Raw genomic sequence first — 21,110 nt, 5'->3', positions numbered from 1 at the left:
TGCTGTGGTCATGTCTTTTTGTGCCTCCGTGTGCGCTTCGCCACAGCTACCACAACGCCTCATCCTCATGTCTCCGTCTCACAGAGACAGACACACTAGTGGTGTGCACAGCCGTACGAGACGAGCCACTTCACAGTTAGTGGTAGTTGGTGTGCTCACTCCTGCCTCTGGAGATTTTTGAAGGTTGAAGTAAAGAGAAAAGCGGGGGGTAAAAACTAAAATGCAGACATTTTGAATGGGGTTCACAGCAGCAGTCGCAGCCAATCATATTAAAAATTGACTTACCAGTGCAGCTACTTTTGCTTTTCTGTTGTTATGCACGAATGTTACACTTTAACTTTAATATATGAGTAGTGCTCAGCGCCTCACTGGCCTCAGTGGGGTAAATATTCACGGTAAAGATCCTTTTTTTTTTAAACTTTCTTGTTTCTTCTCATTTGCTCTTGTAAAAGGCCACCCTCAAGGAGGGACTTCTGTCCTGCACTGATCATCTCTGCACCCATATTTACAGATGGTACCAGAGTGGAGATTTTTTTGACGTTCAGTCTTTCTGTTGTGAAGACCAGAAATAGTTCACTGATCACATTTTAATATCTTGTATGAGCTTCCTCAAACTTTATTGCTTTCATTTATGTTTTTCTTTTCAAACTATTAAATTGGGATTTGAAATTCAAAGGAAAAAAAAAAAGAATTTCAGAGTGTTTTAAGACCATTTTGTTTTGTTTGAGAAATGAAACATCGTTACATTTTTCTCTGGGATCAGCAGGAAAAAAAAGTTCCGTAGTTTGAAAATGGCTTTTTTTTTACATCCTACTGACACATCAGATTAAGATAAACAATATCAAGATAAACAGCTTTTTTTTATCAACCTACTGAGCAGCTTCTCATCTGTTTTTGGTTCTTCTATAAAGCTTTGGTCTTTAAACTGCATGCAGGTGTAATCGATGCTCTGTAAATAAACCACAAATGAAGAATATGCTTCACCAGCTGCATCATCTGCTGCTTTGACTGCAAGAATTGCACTTAACAAGCTTGCAGTTTTAAATATTTGAGGATATAATTCTATCAGATGACATCTTAGCTGATGTGAGCTGTCCAAGATAAAAGTACCAGATAAAAGTACAAGATAAAAAATACCAGAAATCTTCTAGTTTTTGCTCAAAATAATGCTTTAGAAAGCTCAACCGTGTGCATTTAAATAAAAACAAAACACAGGCGCTTTAAAAAGGATAATATAGGCATTATATGGACATATAGATGCATTTCTTTCTCATTGCTTTGGTTTTTCTCAGTTTGTAAAACTCAAGTGAAACTAGTTCAAACAGGGGTGTCTTTTTGTGCCTGCAGGGGAAGTCAATATGTCAGGGTGCTTGGCGTGCTCATGCAGACATTGGACTCAAGTCACAGCCCAATGATAAAAGATCCAGTCAACAGATGCCTCATAAACTCATTAAGGGGAGATGTCATTCACTCCAGCATTGATTTAGGGGAAAAATGCTTTGCTTATTGGGAAAATGAAAAATAAATGCTCTGTTTTTCATTTAAGGGACTGGGATGAAACAAAATACTGAATGTTGCAACAATACTGCAGTGTGCTTCACACACGCACTTTCAAAACTCACACACATCTGTTTCTTTCTTCTAAACATTTATCTCAAAATCTCAATCTTACTATTTCGCAACATAGCAGATGTTCAAAGTGCGTTCTCTTTGAGTGAAATGCATGTAGGGACATTTTTAGACAACAGTGCTTCGCCTGTGTTTTATTCTGAAAGGGTTTTTTTTTGTACGTTCAATCTCACACATGCACACTCACAGACACCCAGGAAACACCTGTCCTGTGCGAGCTCAGAACCACAGAAACTGCCTGACACATTAACACTTTACATCAAAACGTGCAGTTTTCTGCAGAACCAGAGACCTTTGTCGATACATTTTCTTATTTCATGTTTGAAAAATAGTATCAGCCATCTGTCATGTATTTTTGAAAATAGTGCTAAATCTCTTTATTTCATTGAGGTTGGCCTGTGAAACATCCACTTTGCTCCTAATTTAAAATCAATGTACTAGGAGCAAAATAAAATGTTTGTCTTGCATTTTTACATCTTAAAATCCTATTTTTCTTTGTGTAATGTGGATTTCTAGAAGATGAGATCATGTGTCAGTGGGATTTCTTTTTAAATATAATTAAGTTAAATTGAACGAGACAAAAGAAAATAATATTCTTCACAATGTTAAAATAAAATGTGGAATAGTGTTTATATTTCTGAAACAGTTTAATTTAGTTGAAGCAGGACATGGATGCATAAAGGTACATCAATGGTGACTTTGTTCATTTGGAATAATTCCTCATTTGTGATTTTCACATGTGCGGTCCAGCTGAGAACGGGTGTGTGTCTGTCACACAAGTGGATAGCACGGCCAGGATCACATTTCACCCAGTGACACTGTGCAATGTGATACAAGAAGCAAACCTGTGTTCCAGTGCATGTGTGCTCCGCTCAGGTCCAGTTCCAGAGTAGCAATTACACTCACAGACAGGAGAGACCTGCTACTAACAGCTAGCAATGCATTCAGAGCTTCTGACAGGATGTTAGACTTGGAGAATGTTCTGTGGTCTGGGCTGGCTCAGCCTATGCAGAGCAAAAAAGAAGATCAGAATCAAATGATGCCCCAAATGTGGACTCGGGCTTTTTCAGACTCTGCCTGGCTGAATAATTGATCCCACGGCTGGTGACTTACAAAAAAATGAAGAGGGCAGCACTGATGGTTTGGATCAGCCTTTTAGTGCAAGGTTTGTTTTGAATATTAAACCGATTTGGTGCAATGAGGAAAACATAAAGTTTGTCTTACAGAAATCAAGTCAGCTTTGACTCGTTTTTGTTGTTGCAAGTTTTTTGTTAACATTTAAAGCTTGTAATTTCTTTTTGTGTGTTTCATCTATCTTGCAATGTCCTCTTGCCCTCAGTGTCCCACTGTGCTCAGGGTCACTATGCCCGCAAACTTCTGAAAGACTTGATGGAGGACTATTCCAGCGACCTGAGACCTGTGGAGGACACGGACGAAGCTCTCAATGTCTCCCTGCAGATCACACTGTCACAGATCAAAGATATGGTGAGTAGAGAGGATGCTTAGACATGCAGTATCACTCAACACAAAACCACACTAGGGTACATCACTGTAACGAGACTTTGGGTTGTCCACTATATAATGACGTGTGCACCTGACTAGTGCCTGTCCACATTTCTTATGTTTGCAATAAGATTAAAAAAGTCAGAATGAAATACATAAAAGGCAAGATGTCCGTGTGAGCATTTGACTCAGCTAACATAATAAAAATCCATAAAACACATCTAGGAAGCTCTTTTAAAAAGAATAAAAAACAAATTCAAAACTACACATTGAGAAAGACCGTGGGCTGTTGGGGACTATAAACAAAAATTTCCAAAATACTTCTTATATTTTACAGTTAATTACTTTCCGTATTTTGTTTTGTTGAGAACAAAGCATTACAAACAAATTTACAAGCATTTTATTTAAATAAAGTTTGATTTGATTTGATAGTCTGTGTGATCAATACAGTCATTCTTAAAAACGGTCTTAAAAATTAATCAAATAAACAAAAACACGATTTTTACATATTTCTCAGTGTTACAACGTGTTTGGATGTACATGGAGCTAATATCCTGGCATTGCTAAATGTTTTTTAGACCAATTAGGTGAAACTGGATAACTTCTCATGACACACATGACCATCTCTCAGGGGTGAAAAACACTGTCTTAAGGAAATGTATAAGCTATTTTTTTAGTGTTGTAAAAATGATTTTCAAAACAAAATGCAAAGAAAAAAATTATTTATTTATTTGTAGGTAAACCTTTCTTTAAATAATCTGTTTTGTTGATGTTTTTACCCAAATCAACTCCTGACATTGACACATGCCTCCATCTTTTGTTTTCATTGTTAATTATCTTAGAAGAAACAACAGATTAGTAACATCTACACTTATGCAATGCTATATTGTGGAAGAATGGTAGAGAAGAGCTGCATCGGAATTAATAAGCAAATGTTTTTATGCTCAAAACAAAAAAAATTCAGTCAAAATAGAAAAAAATACACAAAAAAGCATAATCAAACAAAAAAAACTCCCAAAAATATACTAGTACTTGTTAGGTTTGAAAAACGAGTGCAGAGGAAACCCAGAGTCTCGTTTGGACAGAGAAAAGTAAAATGGAGACAATATCAATTATGCCTAAAAGCCTATTTAAAGAAAACCTAAAAGCCAAATCACCTGTCAAGCACAAAGACTGTGAAGTGTTCGTGTGGGGCTTTATCTAACCACACGGCCTGCGTATCTCTGAGTTTTTGAAGCAACCATTTGGCCATCAAAGTATCTCAGAGGGTAAATGCGAAGCCGTCTGACCTCCAAATATTTCAACATCAACCAATACCCACAAACTTTAATGTTATAAAAGTTTTAAGTCGCACAGAAGAGGCCAATGTTCCTGTGTGTTGATGTCAGGGTCTGATACCATCAAACAGGAAACAACTGGGGGTGGGGGGATGGATTTTTTTTGGGGTTTTTATTTTCCTCAAAGTTTTGTCTTGGTTTTTCCTCAAAGAAATACAAAATATGTTAAACCCAAAACCCTAAGTTGGATTTACTTTGTATTTCATCTAATGATGCAGAGAACAAACTAATAAAGCAGCTGAAAAACAATAAAATACCAAAAATGTATATGTTATTATTGGATGTTTTAATAAACTGAAAATTCTGACACAACTGCCTGCTTGTCACTTGGTTCATGTTGCTCCTTTTTTATTATCTATTAACACTTGCGCTTTCCTAGGCACTTTAACATTGGGAGTTGGGTCATCTAGACCCACTAGACAGTGCTCTGAACCTTTTTTTTTCAATGATTTGTGATCTTCACTGGTGTCCATGGATTACATGAAATCTTTCCACCTTTATCCACCTTTGTCATGGTAGGGAGAACACGTCAATGTAAGGGTGGGGTCATCTAAGATAGCACAAGGGTTAAGGATTTTTTTTCATTTTCAAAATGTAAGGCTTTACTTTCTATTTTGTGACTTAAAACTGTTTTAGAAAGCTGTACGATGTCCACATTTTTATAACTTCCACTTTGTGACTTTTTGAAGGATGAGAGGAACCAGGTCTTGACCACCTACCTGTGGATCAGACAGGTCTGGCATGACGCATACCTGAAGTGGGACAAGGAAGACTACGACGACTTAGAGATGATAAACATCCCCAGTGACCGGGTGTGGAAGCCAGACATTGTCCTTTACAACAAGTAAGTGGAGTAACCAGAGAGGAGAGACAAAGACTTAAAGATGTAGATGAATAAATGAAGTACATACAATTAAAATGGAATGAGAGCTTAAAGATTTCCAACAGTTTTTTTTTTGGTGTCTGCAGAGCAGATGAGGAGTCCTCAGGCCCGTCTACCACTAACGTGAAGCTGCGGTATAATGGGGAGATCGTCTGGGACTCTCCAGCCATCACTAAGAGCTCATGTGTGGTGGACGTGTCCTACTTTCCCTTTGACTGGCAATCGTGCAATCTCACCTTTGGATCCTGGACCTACAATGGAAATCAGGTGTGTTCGAACACAAAAGGAATATATAAAATAAAACCACATCAGATACAGTGGTGGAAAAAATTGTTGGTACCCCTCATTTAAAGAAAGAAAGTCCACAATGCTCACTGAAATGACTTGAAATGTTCAAAAGTAACAATAAATTAAAATGTATTGAAAAATAAATCATCAAAATCAGCCATTACTTTTGAGTTGTTGATTAACAGAATTATAAAAAAAAAAAACCTAATGAAATGGGGCTGGACAAAAATGATGGTACCTCCATAAAAGACTGAGAACTAATTGCCCAGGGGGTCATGATGAACTCAGGTATGTCCTTTAATTGACATCACAGCTGTTTTCAAACCCATAATCAGTCAGTCTGCCTATTAAAAGGGAGTCAAATAGTCCCGTTGCTGTTTGGGTAAAAGGTGTGTACCCCACAGAACATGGACAATAGAAAGCAAAGGAGAGAATTGCCCCAGGACATTAGAAACAAAATTATAGACAAACATCGTAAAGGGAAAGGCTATAAAACCATCTCTAAGCAGCTTGAAGTTCCTGTGACAACAGTGGCACATATTATTCAGAAGTTTAACACCCACAGGACAGTAGCCAACCTCCCTGGACGTTCCCGGAAGAGGAAAATTGATGACAAATTGAGGAGACAGATAGTTGGAAGTGTATCCAAAGAACCCAGAACAACCTCCAAAGACATTAAAGGTGAACTCCTAGATCAAGGTACATCAGTGTCAGATCGCACCAGTCGTCGTTGTTTGAGCCAGAGTGGACTTCATGGAAGATGACCAAAGAAAACACCACTGTTGAAAGGAAATCATATAAAAGCGAGACTGGAATTTGCAAAAATGGATGTTGACAAGCCACAAAGCCTCTGGGAAAATTTCCTTTGGACAGATGAGACAAAACTGGAGCTTTTTGGTAAGGCACATCAGCTCTATGTTTGTAGACTCAAAAATGAAGCATACAACAAAAAGAACACTGTCCCTACTGTGAAACATGGAGGAGGCTCAGTTCTGTTTTGGGGCTGCTTTGCTGCATCTGCCACAGGGTGTCTTGAAGTTGTGCAAGGTAAAATGAAATCTCAAGATTATCAAGGCATTCTGGATAGAAATGTGCTACCTAGGGTCAGAAAGATTGGTCTCAGTCGCAGGTCATGGGTCTTCCAATAGGACAACGATCCAAAACACACAGCCAAAAACCCCCAAGAATGGCTAAGAGAAAAGCGTTGGACTATTCTGAAGTGGCCTTCTATGAGCCCAGATCTGAATCCCATTGAACATTTGTGGAAGGAGCTGAAACATGCCATTTGGAGAAGACACCCATCAAACCTGAGACAACTGGAGCAGTTTGCTCATGAGGAGTGGGCCGAAATACCTGTGGACAGGTGCAGAAGGCTCATTGACAAATACAGAAACCGTTTAATTGCAGTGATTGCCTCAAATGGTTGTGCAACAAAATATTAAGTCATGAGTACCATCATTTTTGTCCAGCCCTATTTCATTAGTTTTTTTTTTTTTAATAATTCTGTTAATCAACAACTCAAAAGTAATGGCTGATTTTGATGATTTATTTTTCAATAAATTTTAATTTATTGTTACTTTTGAACATTTCAAGTCATTTCAGTGAGCATTGTGGACTTTCTTTCTTTAACTGAGGGGTACCAACAATTTAGTCCGCCACTGTAATGCACAATACTTCAAATTTTCAAACATTTTAGATAAACTGTTTCTCTGGTTTAAAAAAGCTTAATGGTTAGAAGCAAACGCTTTTTGTAGAAAATGATGTCTTCCTCAGGAGGAAGCCATGAGCATAGATGATTTATTTTTTGATAACAAGGCAGTATATTTTTAAAATAAAAATTGCCATCAAGACAATGATATGGATGAGATTTATAATCAGAAAACTTTATTTAATTGAGAGAAAGAACAGAGGTATTTTTATGTCATATAATTTGCCCTTTTTTCATGTTGACCAAAAACTATGTTACTGTGTTAATTATGCTGATAGTTTAGAGATACTGGGGGGGGGGGGGTTTCTTATAATTGCTACATTTTAATCATTTTTATCTTGTTTACCCATAATGCTCGGCTCACAGGTGGACATCAGTTTGGGCATGGACAGTGGTGACCTGTCTGACTTTGTGGAGAATGTGGAGTGGGAGTGTCACGGCATGCCAGCAGTTAGAAATGTCATGATGTACGGCTGCTGCTCGGATCCTTACACAGAAATCACCTACACGCTGCTGCTGAAGCGCAGATCCTCTTTCTACATCTTCAACCTCCTCCTGCCCTGCTTCCTCATCTCCTTCCTCGCTCCGTTGGGCTTCTACCTGCCGGCCGATTCTGGAGAGAAGGTGTCCTTGGGGGTGACGGTGCTGCTGGCGCTCACCGTCTTCCAGCTGTTGGTGGCTGAGAGCATGCCTCCTGCAGAAAGCATGCCTTACATAGGTCTGCGCTATTCTCAGACTTTAGTCTATACAATAAGAGGATTACAAGATATTTGGGGTGTAACGATTCCCATATTTTACTATATCGATTGAAATTGATTAATTTAATTTTTTAATGATTTCATAATGGTACATGTCAATTCAAATCGATTAACAACTTTCCTCAGACAGATTGATCTGATTGGATTGTAGGAACATAAATTAATTAATCAATCAGGTTGATTAATTGTTACACTCCTAAAAGTCTACCTGATCTGTCTGATCCTTTTTATTATTTTCTAAAGGTGGTAAGATTTTCTCCATCTTCTGTCTAAAATAAAATTGTAGAACCATATAATATTGTTCCAGTGTAGTATTTGCTTGCAGGGAACTCTGCCTGCAGTTTAAATGGCAATATATGTTTGTTTTTTTAACAAAACAGTTTTTTTGGATTACAGTTTATAATAAAGAAACATATTTGTACAACAGATTTTAAACTGTAAATAAATAGAAAGGTGGCTTGAAGATAGTTTTAAAACAAATTTGTGAATCAAGCACTTTTATTTTAGTTGGCATTAATTTATTTCATTTTATTTACATTTTTACAATTAAAGGAATGGGCATCCTGCACAGTTAGCGCTAATCTTCTGCAAGTTAAAGTATTTTGTGGCCTCCATTAAAACACTATTAATCCTCGCTTAGAAGTTAGTTCTTTAATATTAAATGTGTTCAGATTTGTAGCAGTAGTCCACATGGAGCTCTGTTGATGTAATCTCAATTTCATAAAGCCTTGACTTAGAAATCATGAATTTTTATGTCCCTGCCATGAAAGTATTTGGAGAAATCCTTCATGTAACTAATTTACAATTTTTGGAAGTTATCACCATTCAAACTTTTTTTTAGTTCAATGTATTTTGATTTTATAATGTTATAAAGAATTTTGTTGTGTTTTCCAATTAGACAAATGCAAAACAGACTGTATCTCCTTTGAAAAGAGAAGATAGCTAATTTTTTAGAGCCTTTTTCTGGTTTCATTGACAGCAAGAGAGTCTGCTTTGGAGAGTTTTGGGATAAGTGGTAAATAATAAAGCTCACAACAGCTGTAACTACTCAGTGTAACCTATTTACTTTAATATGTAAAATAAAAGTATAACCTTTTAATTTACTTACCAACAGAAAAAAAATGTCTAACTTGTTTTGCAATTTTGGATTTTCCTCTTTTCAACAGTTTTCTTCCATTTTTAATTATTTTTTAATCTTCTCTCATAGGGAAGTACTACATCGCCACCATGACTATGATCACAGCATCCACATCCCTTACCATCTTCATCATGAACATTCATTTCTGTGGAGCCGAGGCCAAACCAGTCCCTCACTGGGCAAAGGTTCTGATAATCGACTACATGTCAAAGATTTTCTTTGTTTACGAAGTGGGGGAGAACTGCACCACACCGGAGAGTAAGAGGACCCCCTTGTACCCAGAAGAACCCATGGGTGTTGAGAGTGTCTACTATGATGACTGTTGCCATGACAGCTTCCTCCATCACGACAGCAATCCTCACAAGTACAGCCTGCAGCATCACCAACATCACAAAGGGCAGGCAAACGGCAGCATTAATGGCTGCCATCACCATCGCAGCAACCAGAACAAGAACACAGCCAGGCTGGGGAGAGGCGAGAGCAATCAAGACTGCACGCAGCACTACCACCGCATCCCAAGAGGAGAGATGGACTACCAGGCCTCTCCAAAGCCCAGAAACCACCTGAATGGGGGGATTAAAGAGCGGATTCTGTACCCCCCAGAGAAGCACCATGATCAGTCCTGCCCCTGCTGCTGCCCCTGCCTTCAGTACAAACAGGTGAGACCACTTCCCATCTCATTTTTGCTCAGTTGTTCCTAGAACGGCTTGTTTTAACGTACCCGTCTGATCTCCAGCTGGTGAAGAACATCCAGTACATTGCCAACTGCTTCCGGGAGCAGAGAGCGACATGTATCAAGGTAGCAGAATGGAAGAAGGTTGCCAAGGTGATGGACAGGTTCTTCATGTGGATATTTTTCTTCATGGTCTTCCTCATGAGCATCCTCATCATCGCCAAGGCATCCTGACAACTCTGTCATCTTTACGCTGACACCAGTCTCACAGCTTCCCCTGACCTTCACTTTTACAACATCAAGTTTGGTCTGCAATTAAACTGTTTTCAGATCTGTGTTGTTTAAGTGACTGTTATTTTTCTGACAAAATTCCGGTAAACAAGGCACTTCTTTAACCACAAACCCACTCAGAAATCCCCCCTTACAGTCTCTTAGGGAAGGGAGGTAATGTCAGGAGTTTCTGCTCATGTCACAGAGCTGCGGAGCCGTAAGACAATCTAGACCTTTCCTTGAACATGCAAGGGCTCTCCATTATTGATTAGCAAACAGCAAAACAACCAGCAATAGGGGTAATGTTTCTGATGTCAGGTTTTAAGCATCCAGATGAGGAGTTTAAACAGTTTTTGTGCATTTAAACAGTATTTGTGCATTTATCAGCAAAACAAGCCCCCAGTTTTCTGATAAGAAAGACAAAAAAAACGCTTGATCGATTGGAGGGAAAAGGTCACTGATCTGGTGAAAAACGTGGACAAATTCTGATCAACACAAAGTATTTGGGGGCTTTGATTGTGAAAAAGGACATAAAAAGCTTTTCAAGAGGACTTTCACTCACAGATGAAGTTAACAAACATGACAGACCTCATCTTTTCAATCGGGGCAACTTACAGTATCAGGGACTTCCAAATCCTTTTTTCCCTCACATTGTATGCAAATATAGATAGTGACAATGACACACTTAAAAAAGTACTTGCACTTTGGCACAACTGAGTGAAATCACTCAAAATATTGGACTTTGACATGGTTTCTTTAAATAAAAAATGGCTTTTTCAGCAGTTGTGCTTTACATTTAAAGATAATTCTGTTTTCTTTTGGGATACTCAAAGATAAAGGGAAGTGAATTTTGCAATCTGCAAAACAAAGATCCACAGAACAGAGTAGTAAAAGTATTCTTTTGACGTTGCAGTAGTCACAAAAGCCACCAGGGGGCAGTGTTAAAGTCGAATTAAGGTTCTGGCTCATTGAGTTAGGGTACTTTTATCTAAATGATGCAACAAAAATTATGTCCGAAGTAAAAAAATAGAATAGAATACAAAAAAGAATACAACTTTGAGAGTAAAATTCAAAAGTAATTTATATCTGAAATTTCTCTGATTGATGGATATTTCCTTTGAAAAGAAAACTTGATAAAACAACATAAAATAGTAGGCGGTGATTGAACAAAATCTTAACTGGACTCTGAAATCATTAAAATCAAAGCAAAACACTAATAATTCTGAATGCAAGTTAAGATGAAAAGCGTAAATCTTCCTGTTCCAAAGCTCTTCTCTTTGACTTTATTTCTTAATATTTTATGCATGAAGAAAAATGCAAACAAAACCCCACTAGGCTTCCCAGCAAAAGTATCAAAGAAAGATTAAAGAGTAAATCCCACTTTTCTGATACAATCAACTTGACAACAACAGTTGTGTCACCAGACTGTCTAAAGTCTGAGCACACCATGATAAAAACTGGCTACAACTTGTCGGACTGATCCAGTGGACCAACCACTGTCTTCATCTTTTGTGAACTGAAGTCTGCAATCTGATTTCCAAATTAAAATGAAGTCAGAGCAAGTTTAAAAGGATGCAACTATTGTGCAGAGTGGTTTTCTTTAATTCGTTTATCCCTTTTATGCGTTTATCCCTTTTATGGTCAAAGAGCTGCAGACGGTTCATTATCCTCAGCCTGGATTATTGATCCATATGTGGTTTCTGTAGAACTAATCAGCTCACACTTTCATGATAAAGAGACTGAAGAGTCAGATCATTGTTAGTCTGTTGAAATCTGATCCCAGCTGAAGGACAAACATCCCCCGGGTATTGATCAGAACTCGGCTGGAGCGTGTTTTCTCAGAAACAGAGAAAACACGCTCAGAGACGGACTATTGGGCCACACGTGCCCCAAGATAGACGTTTGGAGCCAGATGATGATGATGACGGTTAGAGTTCAGAGGAGCTATTACATGTGACATGATGGAACACACCCACTACCACTGCACGTATTTACTTGAAAGTCGTCCTCTGCTCCCAGTTTGTGGAGAACGGGATCAAAAACAACATGGCATCAATTACCAAGCAGCTTTCCTCAATAAACTGTGCAGGTCAGACTCAACACTTTGATTGTTTCTGTCATTATTGTTTTGTTGTCCTCTCTTTTTACATTTTGTTTTTTTTTTCTCAGGAAAGAGAGCCACCCCCTCCTCTACTGTGATCAGGCTGGTTTTACTGGGGAAGACAGGCAGCGGCAAAAGCTCCACGGCCAACACCATCTTAGGCCGCAAAGTCTTAGATTTGAAGGTCAGCAGTGCCTCGGCCGGACAGCGTTGTCACAGGGCAAGTGGAGAATTTCGCGGGCGACAGCTGCTAATCCTTGACACCCCAGGGTTGTTTGACACCAAACAGACTCAACAAGAGGTACTGAGGGAGCTGAGGAGGAGCGTTAGCCTGCTTTTCCCTGGGCCCCATGCCTTCCTCATCATCATTCCGATTGGGAGGTTCACTCAGGATGAGAGAGAGGCAGTGCAGCAGATCAAGAATGCAATGGGTTCCCATGCTTTGAGCTTCTCCGTGGTGATTTTTACTCATGGAGACCGTCTGGAAGAGGACACGTCTGTGAAGGAGTGTATGATCGACCAAAGCAAGGAACTTGCTGAGCTGGTGGCCGGATGTGGGGGGAGGTACTGCGTGTTCAACAATCAGAACCACAAGGACAGGGAACAAGTGACCGAGCTGCTCGGCTTGCTGGATGGTCTGATGCAAGGCAACGGCGAAAGCTACTATAACAGCAAAATGCTGCAGAAAACAGAGGAAGATTTGGCTCATCAGCTGCGGGAGGGGAGGAGGCTGCTGTTTGAGAAAGATGAACTCTTAAGAAAGAAGCACATGGAAGCTGTGAAAGTGAGGTATGAGAAGGAGCTGGAGAAAGTTCATCAGAAAACCCAGGCCGAGCTGGTGGAGCTGAAGAAAAAACAGGAGCTGGAGAAGGAGAAAGAGGAGAAGCTGGCAAAAGATCGCGAGGAAGCTTTGAAGCGAGACATAGAGGTCAAGAAGTCACAGGAAGTAGCAAAACTGATGGAGATAGAAAAGAAGAAGAGAGAAGCTCTCCAAGAAAGACTCGACAGAGTGAATAAAATGTTAGACGATCAACTGAAGCACGAGGAAAAGATGAAACAGTCGATGGAGGAGAAGATCCAAAGAAACAAAGAGGAGTACAGAAAGAAAGAGAAGGAGATGGAGCTTCAGTGGAAACAGATAGAGCAAGCCATCAGACAGAGAGAACAAATGGAGCGAGATGTGTTGCAGAAAGAGCTGGACAACCTCATCCTGAGCCTGGAGGTGCTGGGCAGGAACGAGGAGGACAGGAAGAAGGAAATCGAGGACAAGCTGCGACGAGAAAGGGAGGACAATAAGAGGGAAATCGCCGTGCAAATGGAGCAGCTGAGAGCCGAGAAACGGAAAACGGAGGCTCTGAAGCAAGAGTTAAGACTGATGGAGGCCAAGATGGAGCAGCAAAAATGGAATGAAGAAAACCTCAAGAGGCTGCTGCAGGAGAGTCTGCAAAACGAGAGGGAACGGTTTGACAGCCACATGTTCCTGTTGAGGGATCAGTGTGGGGAGATATGTGCATTTAATGGGCAGATTTCTGTGGAGAAGAGCTGCACTGGGATGAATGTGACTGGATACGTGCAGGAGATGGGGCTGCTGGGGCTGAACATGGCTCTGGAGAAGATAGGATCTCCGTGCTGCATTCAATGACATCATGGGAATTCTTCTGAATGTAAATTTTTCTTCAGTGCCAACAAGTGGAGTCGTGATTTCATCCTAAATTTATAAACATTTCGTAAGCCAGGAAAAAAGAGAAAATGTTAAAGTTTTTTTTTAAATCATTTTATTTGTAACAGAGAAGTAATTCCTGTGCATGGCCTAAATAAACAAATGCACAAATTCTCTCAATGATGATGGAAGTAATCTGATAATCATCTCCCTGCCCTCTGTCCTGTACGGCCGACTCTGCCTCTATCATCTAAATCTCTACTGTAAACTAAACCCTGTTGTCATGAATAAAGAGGAATTACGGCTGGAGGGCTGTTTCACTTTTTCTCACCGACAGTGTGACCTCAGCTGTGCCATCTGGTTGTGTTCTCAGAGGAAACGTGGGGTTTTATCCCAGCAATCATGACTTAAACTGCGATTGCGCTCATCTTTCAGAGCATTAATAATGTTCTTTCTTTTTGACAGACGGTTTCCTGCTTTGGAAATACAATCCACTTGAATCAAAAGGGTGTGAGACTGCATAGATATATATGTTTTTTTTTATTGGATCGACAAAAATACATATGTACACACACATACAGCAAAAGATTTCCAGAGTCACCAATCATTGGTGTTCTGCTTTTAGGCACCAAGACTATTAATCTTTGAATAGTACCTCTCTGGATTCATGACTTCAAGTTTTTTTCTTGGAAAGTGGCCACATTTCCTTTCATTTTCAGTCTGCTCCTGTTAAGATAACAGTTAGAAGACCATTGTGTTTTTTTCTTTTTCTTTCTTTGCTTCTCTTAAGCTCCTTAACACTGACCCGTGAATCATTCAAGCATTAATAGGGGCATGTACTTCAAAGGATTTGCACACCACACTTTCTAAGGACTGCCACTTCGTCTTTTGTCCTCTGCCCCCCCATTTTCTCTGATTTTTTAAGAACCTGTTGAGCAACATAATGAGAAACACATTCTTTCTTCGAAAAGCAGTTTGGAGACCACCCTGTGGTGGTGCAAAAGGATTGTTCCGTGTCTGTCAGACTGTGATCTCTATGGTACAGTAGGATCAACAATAAAAAAACTGGGTCTAAGTATCAACTCTTGCAATAAGCAGACAGTTACAAGTCAACAAAAATTTATTTTTTTCTACTAAGCTGTGATGTAATTCATAATTATATCTTTTGTGTCTTTTTGTCTGCACTGAATAAAAAAGATAATAATCATTTTGACAGACTTACATTATAATGGAAAAAGAAGAATAAAAAATCTAGTACTTTTCCATGGATGTTTAGCCCAGGGCTCTGCAACATTTAACAGTAAAGGTCCATTTGGGCCTGTTTCTTACTGATCAAACCCTAATTGAAGCCATAAAGTGTTACTTCAGTCTTTAAGAAAATTTAGAACATATCTTTTTTGTAATAATTAGGACTTACATGAGTGTCACCACACAAAATGTTGAACTTTTAGAATTTGAAGCTAGAGAGAGCGTCACCGATGTAATTTCTATGGCCAGGTAGAAAAGTTGCTCGTGAAGTTATTCAAAACACTAAACCATGTCAACCGACGCATTAAACTATTGATCATCGCACTTCTTGAAAGTCCTTTGTTAATGATCTCCCTACCATGACAAAGGTGGATAAAGGTGGAAAGATTTCATGTAATCCATGGACACCAGTGAAGATCACAAATCATTGAAGAAAAAAGGTTCAGAGCACTGCCTGGTGGGTCTAGATGACCCAACTCCCAATGTAAAAGTGCCTTGGATAGCACAAGGGGTATAAATCATCTAGGTGTTTTTTTTTGTGCTGTCCCAAGTGTTCCAATTACCACGGGCACCACTGTCACCAGTATTATATCATGTTCCTAGCACTGCACTTTTCTGGACTGAGAGGTCTGAGGTCTTTCCAGGTATCTGTAGCAGCCACTCCTCCAGCTTGGGGGTTACTGCCCTGAGTGCTCCAATTACCACAGGCACCACTGACAGTAGAAAATGTGTATAAAAAATATTTAATATTTTTGGCAACTCCCCTCTGGATAGCTACTAACAAAATTCTGCAGCATACGGTAATCTGAGCTTTAAATTCATACAACAAACTGAGTAAGAAAGGATCAGATTTTTACCCAAAGTTTGCTTAGTTTTTGAAGTCTGTGCATTCTGAAGGAAGTGTAGAGCAGACACAGCCTCTTCATGTCAGCAGGAATGTAAAAACCTTTACATAGTTTATTTTACTTCTAGCTTCACCTCATTCGTAAATATAAATTGGCCTAATCTAAATTAAATCAATGCTCATTTATTGACCCTTGCTTTTTAGAAATAGCTGTTTTATTTTTTTTCAGCCAAAGAGCTTCTATTGAGGGACAAGAGCCACATGCGACTCTGGAGCTTCAGGTTCCAGACTCCTGGTTAAGCCACTTGGAGGCAAAGTTTAGGGGAAAAACAAGAACCATGATAATACTTCAGTAAGGAGATTTTCTTACAAGCAAATTTGATCTTATTAGACTAAACTAAAAAAGTGACATCGAAACAATTTTTCCCCATTGTAAAATAGTTCCACAAAGATTTCTAGACCATAACTTAAACATTCCCCTTATTTGTAAGAATATGTTCAGTTTTCTTGGTTTGTTTTTCTTTAACTTACAAGATTTTATGTTCTTTATCCACAAGCAAACAGGTTTGAGTTGACTCACTTTTTAAAAACTAAATCCAGGCTCAATCTGCTCCATGTTCCTTATTTTGTCACTTAATTGTTATATCCAGTTCAAGCTTTTCATTATTAACAATTTGATATTGGGAAAAATATATAATTGTATTTATTACATTTAGTCTTCTTCTACAATGCTCTGTTTTCAAGCATTTGGATCACCACACTAGCACAGCATGAAAAATATGAGAAGACTAAATGATTTTTAAAGATTTTGAGTCACATGTATCAGTGTAAATTCAAAACTACTAATGCAAAAAAAAAAAGCTAATATGTGACCAAGCTATGAACCTTTATGAATTTAAACACTTATTGCTTTAGGAAGAAGAAGACTTTTTTGAAAGTTTTTGCAACATGTCAAATGAGACAAAACAGACAAAACAAGATTTTCTCTTACAATCTACAAGCTGTGCCTGTGTCATAAATTATAAAATGTTAATAAAATATTGGCTTCTAAGTATTCCTATAATAAAAAAGGAAGTAGGAAAATGTACAATTTGTCCCACTGTGAATGTTTCAATGTTTCAAATTTTGGAGATAAAAACACAATATTAAAATGTGATTTTTTTGGGGTCAGTTTTCGAGTTATTGTTCGAGTGCAGTTAACTTCTAAACAGACTCAGATCATAAAAGTTCGCTTCACGTGAACTTCAACGAGTAAAAAACTGAACAGGATTAGCACGTTTCTATAATCTGAACCATGATGAAGCTTCACGAGGACAGAGGATGGATAATCTGGCCTGAAGAGATGTGAAATGTTCTGATCAAAACCCTCACTGCATAACTGTCGGCTTCTTCAGGTGACCGGATTGTCTCGTGTGTGTGCGCGTGCATGCGTGTGTGTATGAGTTGTCAGCTGATGCGCATGGTCCTCAGTAAATCATAATCTGCTGTGCGCTCGGAGCTCCGGCGCAGATCAGCCTGAGCATCTAATGCGCGTCCAGTCCGACATGTGGCCGCGCGCATGACCCGGCTATGAGTAACACCACCGCCTTGGTGCAGGTTGGAACTGCCAGCCCAGTGGAGCTGCCGGCGCACCGAGCCTTGACCGGCTGCGTCTTGGCTCTGCTCATCATTTGGACACTTTTAGGGAACTTCACTGTGTGCGCCGCCGTTTCCCGCTACCGCCATCTGCGCGCCAAGGTGACCAACATTTTCATCGTGTCTTTGGCTCTGTCGGATCTCCTAGTCGCCGTGCTGGTGATGCCATGGAAAGCTGTAGCCGAAGTGGCCGGATTCTGGCCGTTTGGAAGCTTCTGCAAGACCTGGCTGGCCTGCGACATCATGTGCTCCACTGCCTCCATCCTCAACCTGTGCGTCATCAGCGTGGATAGATACTGGGCCATTTCCAACCCGTTCCGTTACGAGAGGAGCATGAACAAGAAGGTGGCGTTCGTCATGATTGGGATGACCTGGACTGTTTCCTTGGTGATCTCTTTTGTCCCGGTGCAGCTGGACTGGCACCGGGCGGAGATCGGTGACCTGAGCGGTCAGGGTTTGATGCCACTGGGTAAAAGCGCAGATGGGAGCTGCGACTCCAGCCTGAGCCGCACTTACGCCATCTCCTCCTCCCTCATTAGCTTCTACATCCCTGTTGTTATAATGATTATCACATACACCCGCATCTACCGGATAGCCCAGACTCAGATCAGAGTGATCTCCTCCTTGGAGCGAGCTGCGGAGCACGCGCAGAGCTGCAGATCTCACATCCCTGAATTATTTCCCCACATGTGCACCGAACTTGGAGCGAATGGAAACTCCTATCAGTCCCGCATAAGTCTTCAAGCAGACTCTCCCTGTCCCAGGCAGTCCCACAGCGAGCTCAAAGTCTCCATCAGGAAAGAGACAAAGGTGTTGAAAACTCTCAGCATCATCATGGGTGTCTTTGTTTGTTGTTGGCTTCCATTCTTCATCCTTAATTGCGCTCAGCCCTTCTGTCCGGGGCCCCGAGCTCCAGGAGCCCACCGGGGGCCTTATTGCGTCAGCGAAAAAACATTCGATGTGTTTGTGTGGATCGGATGGAGCAACTCTTCCCTCAATCCAGTCATTTACGCGTTTAACGCGGACTTCAGGGACGCCTTCCTGCGCCTGCTGCGCTGCCGCGGACGCGGCTTTTTGGCTGTGGTGAGCGCAGCGGTGGAGACCATGTTTGCAAGCAACGACACAGGACATCACAGGCGGGAAAGCTCTCTGGTGACCAAGCTGAGCGTCTCCACAAACGCCAGAGGAAGCCAGGACAGCGGGAACACCACGGTGGCTGTGTTTTACCACAGAGGGGCTTTATCAGAGCAAATTCTAGATACCGAGGAGCGATTTGAAGAAGACAAAAGGACAAAGATTCCCAAATAAAAAGAGATTTATCGCTGCGCAATACTGATGGACTACATTCTTTTGGGATTATTGGTCATGTTTGACAAACATTATCAACTACTTTCAAGAGTTTTCAACCAAATAATTTGACAAAGTAAAGCTTCTCATAGCCAAATACGCAGATGTGCACCAAAGGCGGCTAAGACCAAACCCCACAAATCATCCATGACCATGTATGTAGATGTTCTTGCAGAAGTTGTAACTTTTCCTTGTGAAAAGTCAATTCCAGTTCGATCACATTAGATCTCACATTTAAGACGAATGCACTAATTATTTAAGAGAGAAACATGTGAGACATGATAAACCAAGGTTTTGATATGATGGAGTGCTGTCCTGAATAAAATTTAGAATTTAAGACGTCTGACTTTTTCTAAATCTCTGTTTCAAAAAAAAAAAGATTGTTGGATGTCCAGTTATTCATTTTTCACCTTATATTTTGAGCTCGATCAACTCTTCTCCTTGAGTAACCCTCATGACCACACCTCCCCCCTGCTGCGTGGATCAAAGACTCAATCAAAAACTCCAGCAGACATGATTGAAATTAATAAAGTTTGGCCTCAATTACAAAAGGGGTTTATTCAGACATACCTTTGGTTTGTCTGAAGATTAATAACCCCTCTTGTTAAAGTAAAATATGTCCAACCCAAGAGGCCCTCAGCTTTCATCTGTCTGCCCAGCTGTTGGACAGGACAAGTTAGGAAAAAAAAAAAAAACTCCTGCAGGCCCCCCTTAGCGTTACACAGCACTTTTACTTGCCTTGTTTTGCTGACTGCAATTACATTGTCAGGGAGCAGGATTCAAAAATAAAAGAGGAACATAATTAAACTAGTGACATGGACTATAAAAATAATAATAAAATATTGATTGTAACCTCAAATTAATTATTTGTGGCCATTAATTAGCATTTTGTGCACAAATTGGCATTTTGTGCGCACAAAATAATATTTAGTGACCAAAAACTGGCGTCATGAGCATTTTGTGGGCACACAAGCATTTTGTGCACACGAACTAGTATTTGGGCACAAATTAGCAATTGCTGACCATTAGCAATTAACACAAAAAGACATAAAATAGCTTTGGTTTTTCCTTTGTCAATAAATTCTCAGTCACCCAACATGTCACCCAATTTACTTTCTTAACAATCACAAAAGAATACCACAAACATATTGTATTACATTATAAATACCTTTACTGGAAAAAAAAAAACAGTAAATCGTTGAACAAATAATAAGAATAGTAATTACTATTAAAACCTATACCTAATGAATCACCATCTAAAACTAAAACAGTTGTATTGATTTAACTGTTCTTCTATGTATTCATCAGAGGCTAAAGTTTCTTTGAATCGCTAGAAATAGGATTACATAAGTCACTCCCATTAGTGCACTTCTTTTTTCCCCATCTATACACTAAAAGGAACAAACATTAATAATTTCTAGCTTAAGGTTGCTCCTGTGAAAGATGCCCTGACCAGTGAGAACACGAAAGCTTTTATGCTGACAACCCTCAAAACCACCAGAAGTGACTCCGCAGAGAGGCTGCTGCAGGGAAGAAGGCACAAAAGTAAAGACCTCAGAACTTGCTGTGTGGAAAACTCCATGTCCCTTACTCTTTCTTTCTTGTTTTTTTATTAAATCGGTAAGAAACCAACAATTCTACATGGAGTTGGCATCTTCCTCATCTGCATTTGTTTGAATTTCCTCATCACTTATTAAAAATCAGATGAGAAATCAAATGCAGAGCTTTTGTCTAATGATATATCAGCAGAATGTGACAGCAAGCTAACATCTTTGCATGACAGGAAAAAAAAACAAGGGGTGTCAAATTATTGCATTAATCATGATTATCTTATTACAGACAAAGTAGAGCATCATATTTTTTAAATAGTGTAAATCTCATTTTTAATCTATAACTATTTTTTATGTAAGCAATAATTTCTGATGTGGTGTCCATTATCACTTGATTGTGTCGGCTGCTTCAACAAAGTCCAATACTTGGTCATCTCGAAGCGCATTATCAGGCTTTTATTGTCACTCATGTAAAAACATAACTATTAAATCAGGAAATGGTAATCTTGTCATTTTTTAAATTTAAAGCATTTTTCAC

At 39.6% G+C, this 21,110-nt stretch overlaps 3 protein-coding genes across 3 annotated transcripts; all 3 read left to right on the top strand.

Moving 5' to 3' along the window:
• The first annotated feature begins 2,515 nt into the window (after nt 1-2,515).
• On the top strand, nt 2,516-10,252 carry chrna9a (cholinergic receptor, nicotinic, alpha 9a). The gene is made up of 7 exons (XM_023956601.2): nt 2,516-2,794; nt 2,969-3,114; nt 5,159-5,313; nt 5,439-5,619; nt 7,715-8,066; nt 9,314-9,903; nt 9,981-10,252. The coding sequence occupies exons 1-7, from the start codon at nt 2,749-2,751 to the stop codon at nt 10,149-10,151; spliced, it is 1,641 nt and encodes a 546-aa protein (XP_023812369.1). The 5' UTR covers nt 2,516-2,748; the 3' UTR covers nt 10,152-10,252.
• A 1,900-nt stretch (nt 10,253-12,152) lies between these two features.
• LOC101167342 (uncharacterized) lies at nt 12,153-14,257 on the top strand. Its single transcript, XM_004065746.5, has 2 exons — nt 12,153-12,276; nt 12,357-14,257. Exons 1-2 carry the CDS (start codon nt 12,234-12,236, stop codon nt 13,928-13,930), a joined length of 1,617 nt encoding a protein of 538 aa, XP_004065794.2. The 5' UTR covers nt 12,153-12,233; the 3' UTR covers nt 13,931-14,257.
• A 454-nt stretch (nt 14,258-14,711) lies between these two features.
• Nucleotides 14,712-19,347, top strand: LOC144994640 (D(1) dopamine receptor-like). Its single transcript, XM_078953422.1, has one exon. The coding sequence runs from the start codon at nt 17,610-17,612 to the stop codon at nt 18,981-18,983; it is 1,374 nt and encodes a 457-aa protein (XP_078809548.1). The 5' UTR covers nt 14,712-17,609; the 3' UTR covers nt 18,984-19,347.
• The last annotated feature ends 1,763 nt before the right edge of the window (nt 19,348-21,110 follow it).

This window comes from Oryzias latipes, chromosome 1 (assembly GCF_053564925.1).
Source record: "Oryzias latipes strain Hd-rR chromosome 1, Olatipes_Hd-rR_3.1".
NCBI lineage: Eukaryota > Metazoa > Chordata > Actinopteri > Beloniformes > Adrianichthyidae > Oryzias > Oryzias latipes.
The sequence above is the reverse complement of the archived record's forward strand: the minus strand, read 5'-3'. Positions and strand labels throughout refer to the sequence as shown.

Excerpts from the sequence above, each read along its gene's own strand:
- chrna9a (XM_023956601.2), top strand. The coding sequence starts at position 2,749 with ATGAAGAGGGCAGCACTGATGGTTTGGATCAGCCTTTTAGTGCAAG. Across the intron at positions 2,795-2,968 it reads GATCAGCCTTTTAGTGCAAG|TGTCCCACTGTGCTCAGGGT; the intron begins GTTTGTTTTGAA and ends TCTTGCCCTCAG. Across the intron at positions 8,067-9,313 it reads AGAAAGCATGCCTTACATAG|GGAAGTACTACATCGCCACC; the intron begins GTCTGCGCTATT and ends CTTCTCTCATAG.
- LOC144994640 (XM_078953422.1), top strand. The coding sequence starts at position 17,610 with ATGAGTAACACCACCGCCTTGGTGCAGGTTGGAACTGCCAGCCCAGTG.
- LOC101167342 (XM_004065746.5), top strand. The coding sequence starts at position 12,234 with ATGGCATCAATTACCAAGCAGCTTTCCTCAATAAACTGTGCAG. Across the intron at positions 12,277-12,356 it reads TTCCTCAATAAACTGTGCAG|GAAAGAGAGCCACCCCCTCC; the intron begins GTCAGACTCAAC and ends TTTTTTTCTCAG.